Source organism: Amblyraja radiata, chromosome 2, assembly GCF_010909765.2.
Source record: "Amblyraja radiata isolate CabotCenter1 chromosome 2, sAmbRad1.1.pri, whole genome shotgun sequence".
Classification (NCBI taxonomy): domain Eukaryota; kingdom Metazoa; phylum Chordata; class Chondrichthyes; order Rajiformes; family Rajidae; genus Amblyraja; species Amblyraja radiata.
The window spans coordinates 2,783,478-2,805,931 of record NC_045957.1 but is presented as its reverse complement, the minus strand read 5'-3'; the positions used below and the strand labels follow the sequence as shown (position 1 = coordinate 2,805,931).

Sequence of the window (22,454 nt, the reverse complement as noted above, 5' to 3'; positions counted from 1 at the left end):
TGGGGGGGAGGGCACTAGGGAGAGTGCATGGAGGCTGGCTCCAACATCCACATGTTGTTAAGAATCTCTGCGCTCCCACTGTCTGCCACTTCACAGACCCCACTCTCTCCCCACACCCCCCCTGCTCTGCATACCCCTCCCCCCACCATGTGTCCCCCTCTCACACCTGATTTAATTTCCACAGCCCACCCACCCCTCTGTCCCCTCACATCCCCTCCCTCCCAGTTCCCAGTCCATAATATCCCCAGCCTCCCCCTCCCCCAGCCCTGCTGCATCTGCAGCAGTCTGCAACCTGAGCACCTGCAGCATGCCCCTGCATCACTGATGCAGCAATGCAGTGCCGGGACCATCCCTCCATCTCCTGGTCCCAGGGCAGACCCACCTTTCAGGGAGCTGATCTCCTGCTGGATGGCACGGCTGCTGTCCATGGCTGGACAGGAGGAGCAGCCCAGCCGCTCAGCACCGCTCCACACTCACTGTCCACTGAGTGACTCCGTCCGCAACTCTGCTGCACCAGCACAGCCCACAGCCAATCACCAGCATCACACAAACCCATCCCAGGCACTGTGCAGCCAGACAGAGGGGGTGGAGCAAGACAGGGAGGGAGGGGTAGAGAGAGAGGGGCTGAGAGAGGGGGGGGGGGGAGAGAGAGAGGGGCTGAGAGAGGGGGGGGGAGAGAGAGGGGGGTGGGAGAGATGGGGGGGGGAGATGGGTGGGAGAGAGAGAGGGAGGCGGAGAAAGGGGGGGGTAGAGAGGGGGGGAAAGGGGGGGTAGAGAGGGGGGGAAAGGGGGGGAGAGAGGGGGGGAGAGCGGGGGGAGAAAGGGGGGGGGAGAGAGGGGGGGGAGAGCGGGGGGAAGGGGGGTAGAGAGGGAGGGGGGAAAGGGGGGATAGATAGGGGGGAGGAGGGGGGGAAAGGGGGGGTAGAGAGGGGGGAGGGAGAGATGGGGGGAGAGAGGGGGGTGAGAGATGGGGGGTGAGAGATGGGGGAGGGGGTGTAGAGAGGGGGGAGGAGAGGGGTGGGAGAGAGAGAGGGGGAGAGAGAGCGGGAGAGAGAGCGGGGAGAGAGAGGGGAGAGAGGACGAGGGGGGGCAAGGGGTGGGTGGGGAGCGGTGGTGATGGAATGTGCATGATGTGTGGCCTCAGGGAGGGGGTGTGCAGGGGTAAGCGTGGGGGGGGGGCGGGGATGAGTGTGGTGTAAGGTGTGGCCCCGTGGAGGAGAGGGAGTGGGCGGGTGGGAGTAAGTTGTGGCCCTGTGTGGAAGAGGGGGGTAAGGGGTAATTTGTGGCCTGGGGTCTCCCTTCACTGCTCCACTGCAGACAGACTGCGCTGCGCTGGATTAACGGCAGTCTGTGATGTGAATGAGTGTGGAGATAATGTCCACTCAGCAGGCGCTGACAGCATCGTAAATCCCGGGGCAGCAGCAGCACAGCCTCATCCAGCTCCTGCAACCACAAGCAGTTCATGCACAATCAGCTCTGGTCGGCTGCCAGTGCAGCAGAGACAATGACAGCTGTAAACCAAACAGCACTTCATGGTGCCGGGAGAGACGGTCGAGACCCTCAACGTCACAGGCCTACATTTGTCCTGCATCCCAGCTTATTCAGGAACAGCACTGCCCAAGATCACAAGAGATTGCAGAGAGTTGTGGATGTAGCCCAGTCCAGACTCCCGACCATCGACCCCACCTACACTTCACACTGCCTCCAGAAAGTAGCCAACATAACCAAGCATCACTCACACCCCGGTCATTCCATCTTCTCCACTCTCCCGTCACGCAGAAGATACAGAAACATGAAAGCACATACAGTGCCCTCCATAATGTTTGGGACAAAGACCCATCATTTCTGGGTTTCAGCAACCAAGTTACATAGAAAGGTTGAACAAGTTAGGTCTTTATTCTTTGGAGCGCAGAAGGTTAAGGGGGGACTTGATAGAGGTCTTTAAAATGATGAGAGGGATAGACAGAGTTGACGTAGACAAGCTTTTCCCATTGAGAGTAGGGAAGATTCAAACAAGAGGACGTGACTTCAGAATTAAGGGACAGAAGTTTAGGGGTAACATGAGGGGGAACGTCTTTACTCAGAGAGTGGTAGCTGTGTGGAATGAGCTTCCAGTGGAAGTGGTGGAGGCAGGTTCGATTTTATCATTTAAAAATAAATTGGATAGGTATATGGATGGGAAAGGAATGGAGGGTTATGGTCTGAGTGCAGGTAGGTGGGACTAGGGGAAAATAATTGTTCGGCACGGACTTGTAGGGCCGAGATGGCCTGTTTCCGTGCTGTAATTGTTATATGGTTATATTTGTTTATTTGCCTCTGTACTCCACAATTTGAGATTTGTAATAGAAAAAATCACATGTGGTTAAAGTACACATTGTCAGATTTTATTAAAGGCCATTTTTATACATTTTGGTTTCACCATGTAGAAATTACAGCAGTGTTTATACATAGTCCCCACATTTCAGGGTACCGTAATGTTTGGGACACATGGCTTCACTGGTGTTTGTAATTGCTCAGGTGTATTCAATTGTCTCCTTAATGCAGTTGTAAGAGAGCTCTCAGCACCTAGTCTTTCCATCACCTTTGGAAACTTTTATTGCTGTTTATCAACATGAGGACCAAAGTTGTGCCAATGAAAGTCAAAGAAGCCATTATGAGACTGACAAACAAGAATAAAACTGTTAGAGACATCAACCAAACCTTAGGCTTACCAAAATTAACTGTTTGGAACATAGAAACACAGAAAATAGGTGCAGGAGAGGGCCATTCGGCCCTTCGAGCCAGCACCGTCAGTCATTGTGATCATGGTTAATCGTCCCCAATCAATAACCCATGCCTGCCTTCTCCCCATATCACTTGATTCCACTTGCCCCTAGAGCTGTATCTAACTCTCTCTTAAATCCATCCAGTGACAGGGAATTCCACAAATTCACAACTTGGGTGGGGTCGGTTCGGGTCACAACTCTCTGGGTGAAAAAGTTTTTTCTCACCTCAGTCTTAAATGGCCTCCCCTTTATTCTAATACTGTGGCCCCTGGTTCTGGACTCGCCCAACATTGGGAACATTTTTCCTTAAGAAGAAAGAGAGCACCGGTGATCTTATTAATCGCAAAGGGACTGGCAGGCCAAGGAAGACCTTCACAGCTGATGACAGAAGAATTCTCTCTGTAATAAATAAAAATCCCCAAACACTCTGTGCGACAGATCAGAAACATTCTTCAGGAGTCGGGTGTGCATTTGTCAATGACCACTGTCCGCAGAAGACTTCATGAACAGAAATACAGAAGCTACACTGAAAGATGCAAATCACTGTTAGCCGCAAAAATAGGATGGTCTGGTTACAGTTTGCCAAGAAGTACTTAAAAGAGCATCCACAGTTCTGGAAAAAGGTCTTGCGGACAGACGAGACAAAGATTAACTTCTATCAGAGTGATGGCAAGAGCAAAGTATGGAGGAGAGAAGGTACTGCCCAAGATCCAAAGCATACCACCTCATCTGTGAAACACGGTGGTGAGGGTGTTATGGCCTGGGCATGTATGGCTGCTGAAGGTACTGGCTCACTTATCTTCATTGATGGTACAACTGCTGATGGTAGTAGCATAATGAATTTGTCTGCTCAAGTGCAAACAAATGCCTCAAAACTCATTGACTGGCAGTTCATTCTACAGCAAGACAATGATCCCAAACATACTGCTAAAGCAACAAAGGGGTTTTCACAAAGCTAAAAAATGGTCAATTCTTGAGTGGCCAAGTCAATCACCCGATCTGAACCCAATTGAGTAAGCCTTTTATATACTGAAGAGAAAACTGAATTTGACTGTCATATGCTGAGAGAATGCAGCAGCTGGGCTTGTACACTATGGAGTTTAGAAGGATGAGAGGATATCTCATTGAAACATATAAGATTGTTAAGGGCTTGGACACACTAGAGGCAGGAAACATGTTCCCGATGTTGGGGGAGTCCAGAACCAGGGGCCACAGTTTAAGAATAAGGAGTAAGCCATTTAGAACGTAGACGAGGAAACACTTTTTCTCACAGAGAGTGGTGAGTCTGTGGAATTCTCTGCCTCAGAGGGTGGTGGAGGCAGGTTCTCTGGACGCTTTCAAGAGAGAGCTAGATAGGGCTCTTAAAAATAGCAGGGGGGAATATGGGGAGAAGGCAGGAACGGGGTACTGATTGGGGATGATCAGCCATGATCACATTGAATGGCGGTGCTGGCTCGAAGTGCCAAATGGTCTGCTCCTGCACCTATTGTCTATTGACTAGCCCCCAACACAAGCCTAAGCTAAAGATGCCTCCAATACAGGCCTGGCAGAGCATCACCAGAGAAGACACCCAGCAACTGGTGATGTCTATGACTTCAAGCAGTCATTGCATGCAAAGGATATGCAACAAAATACTAAACATGACTACTTTCATTTACATGACAATGCTGTGTCCCAAACATTATGGTACCCTGAAATGGGGGGGGACTATGTATAAACACTGCTGTAATTTCTACATGGTGAAACCAAAATGTATAAAAATGGCCTTTATTAAAATCTGACAATGTGCACTTTAACCACATGTGATTTTTTTCTATTACAAATCTCAAATTGTACAGAGGCAAATAAATAAATGATGGGTCTTTGTCCCAAACATTATGGAGGGCACCGTTCCACCAGATTTGGGAACAGATTCTTTGCTGCTGTTACCAGACCTTTGAAACAACATTTAAAAGACATTTGGACAGATACTAAAGGAAAGATTTAGAAGCATATGGACCACATGTGCGCAGGTGGGACTAGTGCACATGGGGCACCTTGGTTGTCAAAGGTAAATTGGGCTGAAGAGTCTGTTTCCATGCTGTGCGATACTCTTGAATGATCCTCATGCTCGTGTGTAGTGCTAATCTTCTCATTGTAGTCCTTGTATTTAATTGATCTGCACTTTCTCTGTCACGTATAACACATTAGCACGATATTCTGCACTCTAGTATTTTCCCATTGCTCTATCCATTGTACATGTGTATGGTCTTACTGCATCCATGTATATATAGTATGATGTGACTGTATATAGCACACAAACAAAGTTCTTCACTGAAGCTTCGTACACACAACAGTAATAAACCAAGATCAATAGCGATAGGCCAGCATCAGGTAACTTCTAACGTAAGTCTCTTGTTAAGGGCAGCTCGCCGGTGGCGTTTAGAAGCCTCCACCGGGGTCTAATTAATGGTGAAACACATCACAATGCGGCACTTGTTAGCCAGCCACCTCCAACCACAAAACACCCAGCCATCCGCATGCAGACAACCTCACAGGTCCCAGGGCCCGGAACACTCCTCATCTCTAGGGCCTGGAAAATTCCACCTGCTCTGGGGCCCGGAACATTCCACCCGTGTCGGGGTCCGGTACATTCTTTCCATCCATCGTCACAGGTACTGACCTCCTCACCATTACAGGGATCTACCGGAGGCATTGCCTCCAGAAGGCAGCCAGCATCATCAGAGACCCACACCACCCTGGCCACACTCTCATCTCACTGCTACAATCAGGATGAAGGTCCAGGACCCCAAAAACTGTGACCCCCAGGTTCAAGAACAGCTTCACCCTAACAACCATCACGTTCTTGAACACTGCACAACACTAACCTCAGCAACTATGGTCTTCTACGGACTTAGCTAAGGTTGCAATCTGTATTTTGGTTTTGCACTATTATGGTGTAATTACCTAGTATTATTATTAATTTATTGATTATTGTATATCTCAGTGTTATTGTGATAATGGGCATGTATAGCTGAAGCAGGTAATATCAGTGGTACATATGACAATTAAACACTGTTAGCTCATTTGGAAGACCCCTCTGCAGCGGCAACACGGACTATTGTGCAGTTCTGGTTGCTAAAGGATGTGATGGGTACAGTGAGATTCACCAGGATATTGCCTGGACTGAAGGGATTTGGGGAAAAGGAGGGATTGGATAGGTTGGGATTGTTGGAGCAAAGGGGCTGAGGGGCATTTCCACCATCTTTCCCCAGGATGGGGGTGTCTATATTTGGAGAACATCGGTTTTAGGTGAGGGGGGAGAGATTTGGAGTCATGCTGGGGCAACTTTTTCACACGGTGCTGTGTACATGCAACGAGCGCCAGAAGAAGCTGTACTTCATGACATTCAAGAAACCAAGTGATGTGAACCCAGCCACCACACACTGTATGTACAACGGGCCAGTACGGGTACGGACATTACAGCGCAGTGTGTGCGGGTCTGGCAGGAGTGTGAGTGATTAGGTGCGAGTGTGACATAGCAAGCGCGAGTGTGAGTGAATGTGAGAATGTGTGGGTGTGTAACAGAGCATGTGTGAGTGTGACAACGAGTGTGAGTGGAACAGAGCGAGCATGAGTAAGACTGGGTGTAAGTGTGATGGAGCAGGTGTGAGTGTGACAGAGCCAGTGTGCATATGGCAGAGCAGGTGTGAGTGTGACAGTGTGTCTGAGTTTGACAGAGCGAGCATATGACAGGTGCCCGAGTGTGAGAGCGGGTATGGGTGTGACAGGATGTGTGTGAGTGTGGTGTGCATGTGAGAGCAGGCACGTGTATGAGAATGGGTGATAGTGGGTGAGTGTGGTGACGAGTGTGAGAGCAGGGTGTGGTGGAGGGGAGGGGAGGGGATTGGAGAGGAGCGGAGCGTGCTATACGCTGCTGTGTTTGCTGAGAGCTCCCACTGGGCTCTCAGTAAAGACTTTCCCTTTTAAAGCTGTGTCCCGATGAACACAAACAGGTTGAGGACACCATATAAGGCAGCAGACGCACCATCAGTCCTCAGGGTGGGGAGCTGGAGGGCATCGGGGGAACAAGGTGCGAATGGCCGGTGCAGGGGAGCAGGGTCACAGAGTTGGACGGAAAACACCTCACACTGACCACTCAAAGGGCTGACGCCCCCCCCCCCCCCCCCCATCAACCCTCCCCCACTGCTCACCCATCAGGGTGCACAGGAAGGGGCATTCATTCAGCTGGGACTTTCCCCCCCACTCACAGCCCAGTGATCCCAGGGTCTCTCAACCCCTCCTCCTCCACTCCCCCCTCATCCCTCCTCCAGCATCGATCCCCCTCCAGCATTCACTCTGCCCCTTGCACACCGCTCTTGTACAAACCACTGCCTCCAGCACACCCGGTCTACCCCTTACACACCCGCTCTACCCCTCACCATTCCACTGCCCTCCACACGCATACTCTGCCCCCCGCTCGCATACTCTGCCCCTTGCACACCCACTCTGCACCTCGCACTGCACTGCCCCTCGCCATGCCACTGCCCTTCGCCATGCCACTGCCCTTCGCCATGCCACTGCCCTTCGCACGCATACTCTGCCCCTTGCACACCCACTCTGCACCTCGCACTGCACTGCCCCTTGTACACCCACTCTGCCCCTCGCACACCCACTGCCCCTCGCCATGCCACTGCCCTTCGCCATGCCACTGCCCTTCGCACGCATACTCTGCCCCTTGCACACCCACTCTGCACCTCGCACTGCACTGCCCCTTGTACACCCACTCTGCCCCTCGCACACCCACTCTGCCCCTCGCACACCCACTCTGCCCCTCGCCATGCCACTGCCCTTCGCACGCATACTCTGACCCTCGCTCGCATACTCTGCTCCTCGCACGCCCACTCTGCCCCTTACACACCCACTCTGCCCCTCGCCATGCCACTGCCCTTCGCACGCATACTCTGACCCTCGCTCGCATACTCTGCCCCTCGCACACCCACTCTGTCCCTTGCACACCCATTCTGCCCCTCGGACTGCACTGCCCCTTGCACACCCACTCTGCCCCTCGCACTGCACTGCCCCTTGCACACCCACTCTGCCCCTCGCACTGCACTGCCCCTTGCACACCCACTCTGCCCCTCACACTGCACTGCCCCTTGCACACCCACTGCCCCTTGCATACCCACTCTGCCCCTCGGACTGCACTGCCCCTTGCACACCCACTCTGCCCCTCGCACTGCACTGCCCCTTGCACACCCACTCTGCCCCTCGCACACCCACTCTGCCCTCGCCCCTCGCACACTCACCTTATCGCCTACACACCAATCGTCCTCATTGATGACCCCACCCTCTCCTGGTACCAGATTCCTCTGTCAGGACTCCGGGCACACTCCCCTGTCCCAAGGAGAAGGCCCCAGCTTCTCGAGCAAAATACAAAGTGCTACAGTAACTCAGTGCATCAAGCAGCATCCATGGAAGGAATGGGGAGGGATGTTTCTTCAAAGTTCCCACCCAAAACATTGCCTGTCCATTCCCTCCACAGCAGCTACCTGACCTGCTGAGTTACGCCAGCACTGTGTGTTTGGTCCAACATCCAGCCCTGGCTTGTCAATGTGCACCTATCCAGCACCTGGAAGCCCTCACTGAATCTCCCAAACCTACTCACCTCTCCCAGTGTGTGGCCCTCAGACTCAGCAGCTGCAGCTGAACCAGAGGTCTATAATGTTCACTGTGACATCCTCACTCCCGATTTCTGAACCCCAGTTCACAAAGCCCACATCGTGTGTCTCTTTATCCCCACCTCCACAGACTGTGCACATACACACCAGACCCTCTGTTCTTGCACACCCTCACACTTGTGTTGCCCCGTCCTGTTCTCTCTGCCAATGTGTACCACCCACCATTCTTCAACTTCAAACGACATCCACCCATTCCCTGGCCCACCATTCCTCACACTTCATTGTGCCTTCAGGTTCAATGTCACCGACATATATGGAGGTATGCCTCCTACAACCATGATCAATTGTTAATATACAACAGGAAAGCAGAGCCCGCAGCTCTGCACTCTTCCCAGCTCTCCCTCGCCCAAGGTGACTCTCTCCCTCAACAACACGCTCATCCCTTCCCTCTCCCACTGTCCCCTCTGCCACACTCCCAGGCTCTCTCCCTCCCTCTGTCCCACACTCCCCATCTTCCAGCTCCTCTCTCTCCCACACTTTCCCCCCTCTCTCCCATCTCCCCCATACCCACACTTTCTCCACCACCAATATGCTCTCCCACCACTCTCCCTCTCACCCACTCTCTCTCATATTCCACACCCTGCCAAAGCACTCTCTCTTTTCCACTTGCTCTCTGGCACACTCTCTCCGTTCTCTCTGCTCCTACATCTCTCCCACACTCTCTTAAACTTTTTCTCTCACTCTCCCCCGCACTCTCTTGTACAATCGCTCCCACACAACTCTCTTTCCCACTCTCTCTCTCTCTCTCTCTCTCCTCCACACACTTTATTCAACGCTCGTGTTCTCTCTCTCTCTCTTCTAACACTTTTCCTTTTCCCTCTCCCCTCCCTCCCTCTCTCTCTCAGTCCCCCTTTCACGGGTCACCTTTATACTTCTCCCGGACGTTTTCGAAAGCCTGGATATAATCATCTTCCTGGGCATCGGCGGGCAGCTCCCAAGGCGGGCGCCCGGCCATGGTCCCCCCGCTCCTAGTCCGGCCCCGGCCCCGCTGCGAGTGGGCGTAGCGCAGCTTCGGAGCCGCTTAAAGGGCCCTCGACACCCGATCTGCACCGCACACGGCCGGCAGATACAGAGAGACACCGGGGGAGGGGAAAGGGAGGCGCATGGGGGAGGTGGCGGGAAGTAGGAGAGGAAAACAGGGGAGGGGAATAGGGGCAGGTCATGGGAGATAGGGGCAGGTCATGGGAGAATAGTGGTAGATCATGGGTGAATAAGGGCAGGTCATGGGGAATAGGGGTAGATCATGGGGAATAGGGGCAGGTCATGGGGAATAGGGGTAGATCATGGGGAATAGGGGTAGATCATGGGGAATAGGGGTAGGGAACGGAGGAGGTGATGAGGGTGAAAATGAGAGAGGAATGTGGGATGAAGGAGAGTGGAAGTGGGGGAGGAGAGGCAGTGGAGGAACAGGGACGAATGGAGAGTGGCAATGTGAGGGGTGAAAGGGAGAGGGGTTAGGTGGGAGGCAGAGGGGGGGTGGTGAGGGGGAGGTGAGAAGTGAGGGCAAAGAGGAGGGTGAAGAAGGAGGAATGAAGATGACGGAACGGGGAGAGGGCAATGGAGAGGGGGGAGAGGGTAATGTGGAGGTGGGAATATGGATGGGGAATGTGGCAAAGAAGAGGGAGGGTGAGGAGGGAGGTAGGATTGGAGCTGGGTCGATTGGGGAGGAGAGAAGTGGAGGGAGGGATGAGAGTGAAGGGGAGAGGGAAGAGTAGGGAGTGAGAAGAGAGGAGAGGTGAAGTGGAGGAGGGAACCAGAGACAAAGACTTTAAGACTTTTCCTTTTCCCTCTCCCCTCCCTCCCTCTCTCTCAGTCCCCCTTTCACGGGTCACCTTTATACTTCTCCCGGACGTTTTCGAAAGCCTGGATATAATCATCTTCCTCGGCATCGTGAAGATCCAGCCAAGAAACCACACAAACACCTCTATGCCCTCAGGGGTCGAAGGAAGTTCAGCATGTCACCAACACTAATCAACTTCTACAAATGCACTGTATAAAGCATCCTATTGGGATGCATCACTGCTTGGTCCATCACACAGACTAGACTTTCGAACATCGAATACATTTACCCTTCAAGTTGCCTCGGGAAGGCAGCTAACATAATCAAGGACCACTCATTCCCTCTTCTCCGCTCTCCCGTCGAGCAGAAGGTACAAAGGTTTGAAAGTACACATCACCAGATTCAAGAACAGCTTCTTCCCTGCTGTTATCAAACTACTGAGTAGTTCTCTCATAAGCTCGGATGTAGTCCCAATCAGCCGATCTACCTCTTTATGGACCTTGCACCTTCTCTATCTGCACTTTCACTATAACACTGTGACACTATATTCAGCACTCTAGTATTTACCTGTTGTACTTGTGTATGGCCTGATTGTATTCATATACATTATGATTTGACTGGATAACATGCAAACAAAGTTTCTCACAGTATCTCAGTAAATGTGACATTGATAAACTAAGACCAATTCCCATGCAGCCATGATATTGCATGCATCCAACCTGCGATCCATGTTAGACCCCAAACTTCCTATAATCTACAGGTCACCAAGGCAGATTAACTCCTATTTCATAAACTGACAACAGTTGCCATCTATAGGCACCCTGGCTTTCCGATACTCTGGAACATCAGAGAGGTTTGGAACTCTCTCACTGGGAGGATGGCACGGAGTCCTGGGGGTCCCAGCCTCAAGAGGGCAAAAGGTCACGGTGTGAGTGTTTGACCTCTGCGAACCCACACCACCCACCCAGCACCTGTCCCCTCATTCACTCCCACACCCAGCACCCAACCCTCACAGTCAGCCACAGCCAGCTCCCGTTGGTCCTACCTGCTATCCTGAGCACGGCCCGCTCGGGTGGCTCCATCACCCTGCCGCTCTCCACCGATCTCGGCCGGTTCCAGGGCAGTGTGTCTCCGGGCACCCGTTCCCGCCTCATGTACTGGTTCTGCTCCATCTTGGTGCTGCCGACCTGAAGACAGCACAACACATATTACATCAAACTCTGATCAAGAATACCAACCCTGATCAAAAACACAACCCAGATCTATAGACCCCCACCCCCTAATTAATTACCCTGACCCATGATCAATAAACTCTGGCTCCAATCAATAACACCAACCCCAATCAATAAACCCGACTCCCAATCAATAAACCGAACCCAGATCAATAAATTTGACCCCAAATCAATAAACCAGACCCCTGTTCATTTCTCCTTCCCATTCCGACACACAACTTTCTGTCCTCGGTCTCCTCCATTGTCAGAGTGAGGCTAAATGCAAATTGGAGGAACAGCATCTCATATTTCACTTGGGCAGCTTACGGCCCAGTGGTATGAATATTGATTTCCCTCACTTCAGGTAGTCCCGGCATTCCCTCTCTATCTCTCTAACCCTCCCCCACCCAAGTCGCACTAGCTTCTCATTTTCACCCTACAAACAGCCAACATGGCATGTTTCCATTAACATCCTTACTTTTTGGCATATCTTTCATTCACATTCTCCACATCACCAACTATATCTCTCATTTCCCTTATCCCTAACCAGTCTGAAGAAGGGTCTCACCCCGAAACGTCACCCATTCCTTCTCCCCAGAGAAGCTGCCTGTCCCGCTGAGTTACTCCAGCTTTTTGTGTCTATCCCCTGATCAATAAACCCAACCCCAGAACAATAAACCAGATCTCTGATTAATAAACCCAACCACAGATCAATAAACCAACCCCTGATCAATAACGCAATGCCCAGTCAATAAACTTCACCCCAGGTAATAAACCCGATCCCCAATCAATAAATACTGCACCAATCAATAAACCCAACCCCAGATCAATAACCCTGATCCCCGATCAATAACTTGGAAAGGGTGAAGAAGAGATTCATCGGGATGTTATCTGGGCTTGAGTTTGAGAGGTTGGGTAGGTTAGAACTGTTTTCGTTGAAGCATAGGAGGGTGCGGGATGTCCATATTGAAGTGTACAAGTTCACGAGGGGCATGGATAAAGTGAACAATCACAGTCTTATTCCCTGGATAGCACATTCTAAAACGAGAGGCTTAAGGTGCGAGGGGAGAGATTTAAGATGGACCTTAGGGGTGACTTTTTCATTCAGAGGGAAGTCCATATCTGGAATGAACTGCCAGAGGAGATATAGAAATTATACAATTATGACTTTCAAAATACATTTGGACAGATATATGGATAGGAATGGTTTAGAGGGATATGGGCCAAATGCAAGAAATAGTACTACCCCAATATGCCAACTAGGTCGACATAAATTGCAATTCTTTAAACCTCTAGCAGGTCTCAGTCTTCCATGCTCCAGAGAAAACAATCCAAGTTTGTCCTACCCTTTCTTACAGCTAGTACGCTCTAATCCAGGCAGCATTCTGGTAAACCTGTATCCTCTGCAAAGCTTCAACATCCTTCCTGTAATGAAGCGACCAGAACTGCACACAATATTGCAAATGCGGCCTTACCATTTGTCCTATAAAACTGCATCATGACTTCCTGACTCTTTTTCGCAATGATCCGACCAATGAAGGTAAGCATCCCACATGTTTGCTTACCAATCAATCAATCCAATCAATCAACCTTCATTGTCATCTTGCAACAGTTGTACAGTGCAAAATGAAAAGACGTTTCCCAGGGAATAGCGGAGCATCGCACATGAAATTTAAAACATTTCACCCATAATAACACTAAAAACAATCCAGTCCCTGATGGAACAGTATAAATAAATAGTTAAAAGCAGGTAAAACAACAACGTTAAAATACAGTAAAACCAATTATAAAAATGTCCGGGGCAGCTGATTTGAGTGGCCAGTGCCAGTTATTAAAGTGGCCAGTGCCAGTTATTAAAATGTCAGTGCCTAGCCTCAGAATCCGGTGACTGTGAGTACAGAGTGACTGTTTAACAGCCTCACAGCCTGTGGCAGGAAGCTGTTTAGCAGTCTTGTAGTCCGGGCTTTGATGCTGCGATATCTCTTGCCTGATGGCAGGAGATCCAGGTGTATGTGGAGGGGGTGCAGTTTGTCCTTAGCAATTCTCTGAGCTTTTTTCAGACAGCGGCTCTGGAACAGTTCTTGTACCGAGGGTAGGGAGACGCCAATGATCCTCTCTGCTCCCCTCACTACCCTCTGCAGAGCCTTCCTGTCCGAGCAGTTGCAGGTGGAGTACCACGTATTTATGCAGTATGTGAGTACAGACTCCACCGTACCCCTGTAGAAAGTCCTGATGATGTTGGTGGGGAGTGAGGCCTGTTTTAGTTTCCTCAGGAAGTGCAGTCGCTGATGGGCCCGTTTGACGGTCCCAGTGGTGTTCCTGGACCAGGTGAGACTGTCAACCCTATCACCCTATCAACCTGTGTTGGCACTTTCAAGGAGCAATGGACTCCAAGATCCCTCCCGACGTCAATGCTCTCAGAGTCCTGTTAGAAACATAGAAAAATAGGTGCAGGAGTAGACCATTCGGCCCTCCAAGCCAGCACCGCCATTCAATATGATCATGGCTGATCATCTAAAATCAGTAAGAGCTAAATCTAACTCCCTCTTGAAAACATCCAGTGAATTGGCCGTCACTGCCATCTGTGGCAAAGAATTCCACAGATTCACAACTCTCTGGGTGAAAAGGTTTTACCTCATCACAGTGCTAATTAGCTTACTTAAACTGTGACCCCTGGTTCTGGACACCTCCAACATCGGGAACATTTTTCCTGCATCCTGCCTGTCCAATCCTTTAAGAATTGTATATGTTTCTATGAGATCTCCTGTCATCCTTCTAAATTCCAGTACATACAAGCCCAGTTGACCCATTCAGAATCAAGACTATTTGGCTCCTCAGACCCATTCCACTGTTCAGCAGGATCACGTCTTATCTTCGACCTTGGCACCATTTACCAGAATTAACCCTACATCTAGTACTGAGCCTCTACAGGTTTCAGGGCACAGAATTCCAAACATACATCACCATCTGAGTGAAAAATTGGCTGCACAGCTTAGTCCTAAACGGCCCACAACTATTCCAAGATTGCTGCACCTAATTCAAAAAAGGTGGAACATGCGCTGCATAACTCCCTTGTTAAGCTATGTAAAGGAATGTTATGTTTCATTAAGGCTGCCTCTCACCCCTCTAATGTCTAGAGATCACAGGCATATCTACTCAATATCTTCTTGAACATCAGACCCACCACCCCTGGGCGTAGTGAATCTCAGCTGCAAAAGACAACTGCTGGAGGAACTCAGCAAGCACTTAGGGAGGCAGGGGCACTGTGGATGTTTCAGGTCGAGCCACCTTCAACACCATAATTCCAACCAAACAACTGGAACGACGAGTTAGCACACCTTTCTGCAACTGGATCCTCGATTTCCTGACCAATAGAACGCAATCAGTGAGGATAGGAGAAAAAACATCTTCCACGATAATTCTCAACGACGGTGCCCCACGTAGATGCGTTCTCAGTCCCCCATTATACTCCCTATACACTCACAACTGTGCAGGCAAATTCTGCTCTAACTCCATTTACACGTTTGCAGGTGACACCACCGTAGTGGGCGGATCTTGAACAATGAGAAGAAAGAGTGCAGGAAGTAGATAGAGAACGTGGTGAATTGGTGTCAAGACAATAACCTGTCCCTCAATGTTAGCAAAAGGAGCTAGTTACTGTCATTACTTCAGGAAACAAAGGGTTGTGGATGTGCCTGTCAGCATCAATGATGCTGAACTGGAAATGGTCAAGAGCTTCAGTCAGAAGAGATCATAGATAAGTTCAATAGTCACAGACCTTTTGCCCGAGAAGGTCAATCTAAAATTAGAGAACATACTGTAGCATTGACACAAGGGGAAAAGATTTGAAGGGGCCTAAGAGACATGTTTTTTACACAGAGGGTGGTGGGTATATGGAACAAGCTGCCAGAGGAAGTGGTTGGGGCAGATACGAGAACACCATTTTAAAGTTTGATGGGACATAAGGAAATGCAAATGCTCGTTTACAAAAAATAAACACAAAGTGCTGGAGTAACCCAGCAGTTCAGGCAGCATCTCTGGAGAACAAGAATAGTTGACATTTCGTGTCGGGGTTATGGGTCGAAGGCAGGAGAATGGGGTTAAGAGAGAGTGATCAGCCATGATTGAATGGCGGAGTGAACTTGATGGGCCGAATGGCCTCATTCTGCTCCTGGAACTTATGAACTTCATTTAGCTTAATGTCATTGTCTTGTTTGATAAGGCTCCTGTGAGGTTACCTGGGTATTTTTGCTCTATTTAAGGTGCTGCATAATGGAAGTCATTGTATTTATCGGTTTATCTGTTTATTTATGTATCTGCTTATCCTTATATCAAAACTAAAGAGTACTCTGATTTCCAAACTTAGAAAGAAAATGTATTATGAAAATATATATTAGGCACTTTGGTGCCATATGACTGTACTTACTTCTAATAAAATAAAATATTAAAAAAAAAAAAAAAGAAAGAAAATGACCAAATCATTGGGTGTCAAAAGGGTAGAATAACACAGAAGAGGGTGGCTCAGTGGCACAGCAGTTGAGTGGCCGCCTTATAGCATTCAATCCTGACAATCGGTGCGATCTGTACCGAGTCTGTTCATTCACACTATGACCGCGTGGGTTTTCTCCGGGTGCTCCGGTTTCCTCCCACATTCCAAAGATGCGCAGGTTTGTAGGTTAATTGACCTCTGTAAATTGTCCCATGTCTGTAGGATAGAACGAGTGTACGTGTGATCGCTGGTCGGCACGTACCCTGTGGGCCGGAGGGCCTGTTTCCACGCTGTATCTCTAAACTAAACCACTAACACAGTGGTGTGCAATGTTGGAGCCCCACAGGGAACGGTTCTGGCCCCGTTCCTCTTCACCCTGTATACAGCAGGCTTTAACTATAAGTCTGACACATGCCACGTACAGAAATATTCAGATGATACAGCGATTGTGGCATGTGTAACGAATGGGCAGGAGGAGGAATACAGGAACTTGACCAGTGTCTTTTGTGCCTGGAGTGAAGAGAACTGTCTCATCTTGAACACAACTAAGGCTAAAGAGATGGTGGTTAACTTTGGCAGGTCCAAGCTCCCCCTTCAGCTGGTCAACGCTGCAGGGGCTGACATTGAGGTGGTGCAGACATATAAATACCTTGGAGTGCACCTTGATAACAAACTGGACGGGTCTGTCAACTCTGACTCCCTCTACAAAAAAGGCCAGAGCAGACTCTTTTTCCTCAGAAGGCTCAAATCCTTCAATGTGTGTAATGATATGCTGCACATGTTTTACAACACTGTGGTTGCAAGTGTTATTTTCTACGCTGTTGTCTGCTGGGGCAAAAAACAACAAGAAGCCGGTCAAACTGGTTAAACGAGCTAGCTCAGTGCTGGAGGGGAGAGTAGACTCTGGGATGGATGTGCTTGAGAGGCGTATAAGGCACAAGGTGCAGGCCATCCTGAAAAACCCCGGGCATCCCCTCCATGTAATTCTGGAGAGTCAAAAGAGCACTCGGAACAACAACCGGCTCCTCTCCCTGCCCTGTAGAACGGAGCGGTTCAGGAGATCCTTCACCCCTGCAGCCATTAGATTTTATAATTCGGACCGCTAGGCTGTAGGGGGATGCATTTAGCGATTTTTAATTTTTAACTGTTAATTATTGGTCTTTTTAAGTATTTATTGCTCTCAGGTAGTGTCCACATTGTATTCTATGTATTTTCTGTCTGCGTTCGTTTTGAATCTGTGGGTTTGTTGGTTGGGGGCTTCTGGACATCTGAATTTCCCTGAGGGGATCAATAAAGTATTTATTATTATTATTATTATTATTAACGTTAGTGTCATCCACAAACTTACTAACCTTGCCACCTACATTCATATCTAAATCAGTAATAACAAGCGACAGTGGACCCTGTGGTACTTTACATGTTATAGGCCTAGAGTCTGAAAAACAACCCTCCACCACCACCTTACCTTCAAGACAATTTTTTTTCCATTTGACTAGCTCACCTGGACCTCATTTGATCTAACCTTCCAGACCAGCCTACCATGCGGTACCTTGTGAAAGGCCTTGCTAAAGTTCATGTAGACAAGAGATCGCCCTGCCCTCATCACACCTTAGTCACCCAAAAAACTCAATTAAATCTGGAGCATCAGAGGTTGCGGGGAGACTTGATAGAATTATATAAAATGATGTGAGGCATAGATGGGGTAGACATTCAGAGCATTTTTAGCAGAGTGGAAATGACAAATACATAGTTTTAAAGTGAGTTTTAAAGTGTAAAGGAGATGTGCGTGGTGAGGTTTTTTACACACGGGGTAGTGGGTGTTCATGCTGTCTACATGTAAACACTGCCAGGGGTGGTGGTGGAAGCAGATACAATAGTGGTCTTTAATAATCTTTTGGATAGGCACATGGATATGCTGGGAATGGAGGGGTATGGGTCACATGCAGCCTGGGGAAATGAGGCTAATTTGGCATCATGTTTGGCACAGACACAGTGGGTTAAAGGGCCTGTTCCTACACTGTTCTATGTTCCTTTACAACTAAAAATTGGTGCCCTTTGATACTGCGTCATGCTCTGGGTTATGCTCATAGGTCGCTGCAAGCACTCAAGCCTGTTGACAGAGTCAGCTCATTTTTCCCCCTACATTGAACTGTGCAGACTGCTGGGAGGTCGGTGGTTACTCTAATCCTGCCTTCTGTACGTGACAATGCTCAGATCCCATTCTGATTGATCAGACACACATTTCATTGATTAAATGCAAATTGGAAATGGTCTGTGCTGTCATTCATGTACTGTGATCAGACACCCATTCTATGCCACCTCAAATAATTCCAGTGATCTCTTATCCTTGATCATTCATTCCATTGTCCTCAGTCAGAGGGCTGGCAGGGATATGGTGGGCCGATGGACCTGTGATTATGCGGTTGAGTATAAACCGCTCGTTGCTCACACAACCACAGAGAGAAGCAAACGGCCGGTGAACCCACCAGTTGAGCTGTGGGAGCCTGGCAGCAGGAAATCTTCCCGCTCTTCCTTTTCCTGCTTCGCTTGGGCTGATTACAGGCTCGGTCTGCTGCTGCTGCGTCACTCGCTATGTGAACCTTCACCTCACTGACCACCTGCCTCTTGACTTCAGTCCGCTTGTTCCGCTTCTGAAAAACAGAAACAAGAGTCAACACTGGGAACACTGGATAGAGTCACACCAGGAACACTGGATAATCGACACTTTTTCTTTAATACAAAATTATTTTATTCAAAACAAACAAAAATACAGAGCACTAACATGATCAGACTGCCTATATTGGCAGTTTACAAACAAACAGTTATCAAATTTAAATGTTCCCAACTTTATCAACAATACTCGACCCCCGCAGCTACCAGAGTTCACGGAAGACCTCCAGAGTCCCCGTGGACACAGCGTGTTCCCTCTCCAGGGACATAGACGTAGACCCGGAAGAGGGGCAGGCAGCCGACTCTGGTGGGACCATCGACTACCAGCTGCCTGGACCTAGGACCACTGGCTACAGAGGGAGAGAACGGTGCAACGGTGAAAGCAACAGGAGTTGGGCATGCAGGTGCAGCAGGCAGTGAAGAAAGCGAATGGTATGTTAGCTTTCATAGCAAAAGGATTTGAGTATAGGAGCAGGGAGGTTCTACTGCAGTTGTACAGGGTCTTGGTGAGACCACACCTGGAGTATTGCGTACAGTTTTGGTCTCCAAATCTGAGGAAGGACATTATTGCCATAGAGGGAGTGCAGAGAAGGTTCACCAGACTGATTCCTGGGATGTCAGGACTGTCTTATGAAGAAAGACTGGATAGACTTGGTTTATACTCTCTAGAATTTAGGAGATTGAGAGGGGATCTTATAGAAACTTACAAAATTCTTAAGGGGTTGGACAGGCTAGATGCAGGAAGATTGCTCCCGATGTTGGGGAAGTCCAGGACAAGGGGTCACAGCTTAAGGATAAGGGAGAAATCCTTTAAAACCGAGATGAGAAGAAAATTTTTCACACAGAGAGTGGTGAATCTCTGGAACTCTCTGCCACAGAGGGTAGTCGAGGCCAGTTCATTGGCTATATTTAAGAGGGAGTTAGATGTGGCCCTTGTGGCTAAGGGGATCAGAGGGTATGGAGAGAAGGCAGGTACAGGATACTGAGTTGGATGATCAGCCATGATCATATTGAATGGCGGTGCAGGCTCGAAGAGCCGAATGGCCTACTCTTGCACCTAATTTCTATGTTTCTATGTTTCTGAGGCGCAACTTTCATCATTGTTCAACTTCTGTCAAGGAGAAGCTACACTTCACCCTCGTTAGACCTCATTTGGACTACGCAGTTGCAGCATGGGACCCATACACAAATAAAAACATTTATTCCATCGAACGTGTCCAAAGACAGGCAGCTCGATTTGTTACTAACACCTATGAGAGAGAAGCGAGTGTCACCAAACTTCTGAATTCTCTGGGGTGGAACCCTCTCCAAGACAGACGTGAAGCTCACCGTTTGACCTGTTTTTACAAAATGTTAAATGGTCAGCTCGACATAGACTACAAGACCTACACCAAACCCAAACCAATTAGGAGCAGACGAGGGCATTCGATCCAATTTGTGATCCCAGCTACAAAGACAGATGTGTACAGCAATCCGTTCTTCCCCCGCACAATTAAAGCATGGAATAATCTCCACCCAACTATAGTTACCCAACCAGATACAACTAAATTTAAAGTAGCTCTTTCTTCCCAATAACCCTTTCTGGCTTAAGTCCTCCCTTCACCACCTCCAGTTTAAATTCCATTTGGAATATTTTGGAGGACCAAGAAACCAAGAAACCAAGAACCAAGAACACTGAGAGCATTGGATACAGAGGGAGAGTTTTTGCTCTTCAGTTTAGTTTAATGTCATGTGTACCAAGGTTCAGTGTAAAGCTTTTGTTGCGTGCTAACCAGCCAGCGGAGGTCTGAAGATGGGTTTTGGCCTGAAACGTTGCCTATTTCCTTCGCTCCATAAATGCTGCCTCACCCGCTGAGTTTCTTCAGCATTCTTGTCTACCAGTGGAAAAACAATACATGATTAGAATTGAGCCATTTAGGCAGACATGAATAGGTAAGGCATAGAAAATGCCTGTCCTGATGTGAGCAATGGGACCAGTAAAGCTGGGACAAAATGTTGGCATGGACTTGGTGGGCCGAAGAGCCTGTTGTGCATTGTACGACATTCTGCCTTGAAGTGGCTACTGAAAGAGTGGATGTACCAAAATAATCAGATTCTGGAGATGTGCCAGAGGATTGGAACACTGCCAATGGGATGCTTCTATTGCTTCCTTCGGAAGCTCAGGCCAGACAGATACTACCCACAGAGAGTTGTCCCTGAGGTTCTTAAATGCCTCCCCTCTCATCTTAATCCTATGCCCTTTAGCTGTAGAATCTTCTAACCCGACAAAAAGAATACGAGCATTCACTTCATCCATGCCCTTCATGATCTTCAACACCTCAATAAAGTCTCCCCTATGCCTCCTATGCGCCAAATAAATAAGTCCCAGCAAATCCAACCTCCGGCTATAACACAAGCCCGCAAGCCCAGGTAACATATTTGTGAATCTCTTCGGCACCCTTTCCAACTAAATGACATGGAATCATGCGACCGTATTCTAAGTTTGATCTCACCTGTGACTTGTACAGGTGCATCATGATGTTTCAACTTTTGTGCTCAATACCCTTCCCAAGTGTGCCAAACACCTCTTTACTATGTTGTCCACTTGTCCCACCACTTTAAGGGAACCAAGCACCTGTACTCCTAGATATTTCCATTCTGCATACTCTCCGGGTCCCTACCATTTATTATTCAAGTCCTGCCCTGCTTTGACAATACAAAATGGAACATCTCACACTTGTCAGAGTTAAATTCCATTTGCATTCCTTAGCCTACTTTCCCACTGATCTAAATCTTGTTGTAAACTTAGATAATTTTCCTCAGGAGCGCCAGAGGGGCCATAAAATGCTTTGGCAAGTATAATTAGAAAATCCCAAGGCAATTTATACATACATTAAAAACAAGAATTGAATTCTGTCTTTACTTTGTGTACCAGTCATGCCTCTACTATTTATTTCATTCCCCTTACATGTTTTTCCTCTACCTGCTAAATTTTTGTAAGGTGTCCTTGAGACTCTTGAAAGGCGCCCATAAATAAAATTTATTAAAATGTATTATTATTATTTATTATTAAGAGGGTAAAGGAAGATAGAAGTCAAGGTGTCAAGCGTTAAGGGGAGAAGGCAGGAGAATAGGGTTAAAAGGGAAAGATAGATCAGCCATGATTGAATGGCGGAGTAAAGTTGATGGGCTGAATGGCCTAATTCTGCTCCTATCACTTCAGAACATATGAAGGATTAAATAAGGAATTTATGCTTAAGAGGATATAGGCAAGGGGGAAAGGGGGGAGGAGAGAAGAAGGGGAGGAGTTGCCTGTAGGTAATTGGAGAATTCAATATTCATACCATTGGGTTGTAAGTTATCCAAGTAGAATATAAGATGCTGCTCCACCAGTTTGTGTGTGACCTCTCTCTGGCAATGGAGGAGGCCCAGGACAGAGGACAGAGAGGTCAGTATCAGAATTGGAAAGGGTAGTTAAAATGGTTATCAGCGAGGAGATCCAATAGGCCTTAGAAACATAGAAAATAGGTGCAAGAGTAGGCCATTTGGCCCTTCGAGCCAGCACCGCCATTCAATATGACCATGGCTATATCACCAAAATCAGTACCCCGTTCCTGCTTTCTCCCCATATCCCTTGATTCCCTTTGCCCTAAGAGCTAAATCTAACTCTCTCTTAAACACGTCCAGTGAATTGGCCAGCACTGCCTTCTGTGGCAGAGAATTCCACAGATTCACAACTCTCTGGGTGAAAAAGTTTTTCCTCATCTCAGTCCTAAATGGCCTATCCCTTATTCTTAAACTGTGACCCCTGGTTCTGGACTCCCCCAACATTGGGAACAT

General features: G+C 48.5%; 1 protein-coding gene across 1 annotated transcript in view; it reads right to left on the bottom strand.

Annotated features, from left to right (window-relative positions):
- The window catches only part of LOC116984372, a 131,466-nt gene that overhangs the window by 65,828 nt on the left and 43,184 nt on the right, over nucleotides 1-22,454 (bottom strand). Inside the window, exons 3-4 of the mRNA XM_033038533.1 lie at nucleotides 18,452-18,616; nucleotides 11,311-11,452 (exon numbers count right to left, since the gene is read on the bottom strand). Of these exons, the coding sequence (XP_032894424.1) occupies nucleotides 11,311-11,452; nucleotides 18,452-18,616 (307 nt within the window). The remainder of the gene's footprint in view (nucleotides 1-11,310; nucleotides 11,453-18,451; nucleotides 18,617-22,454) is intronic.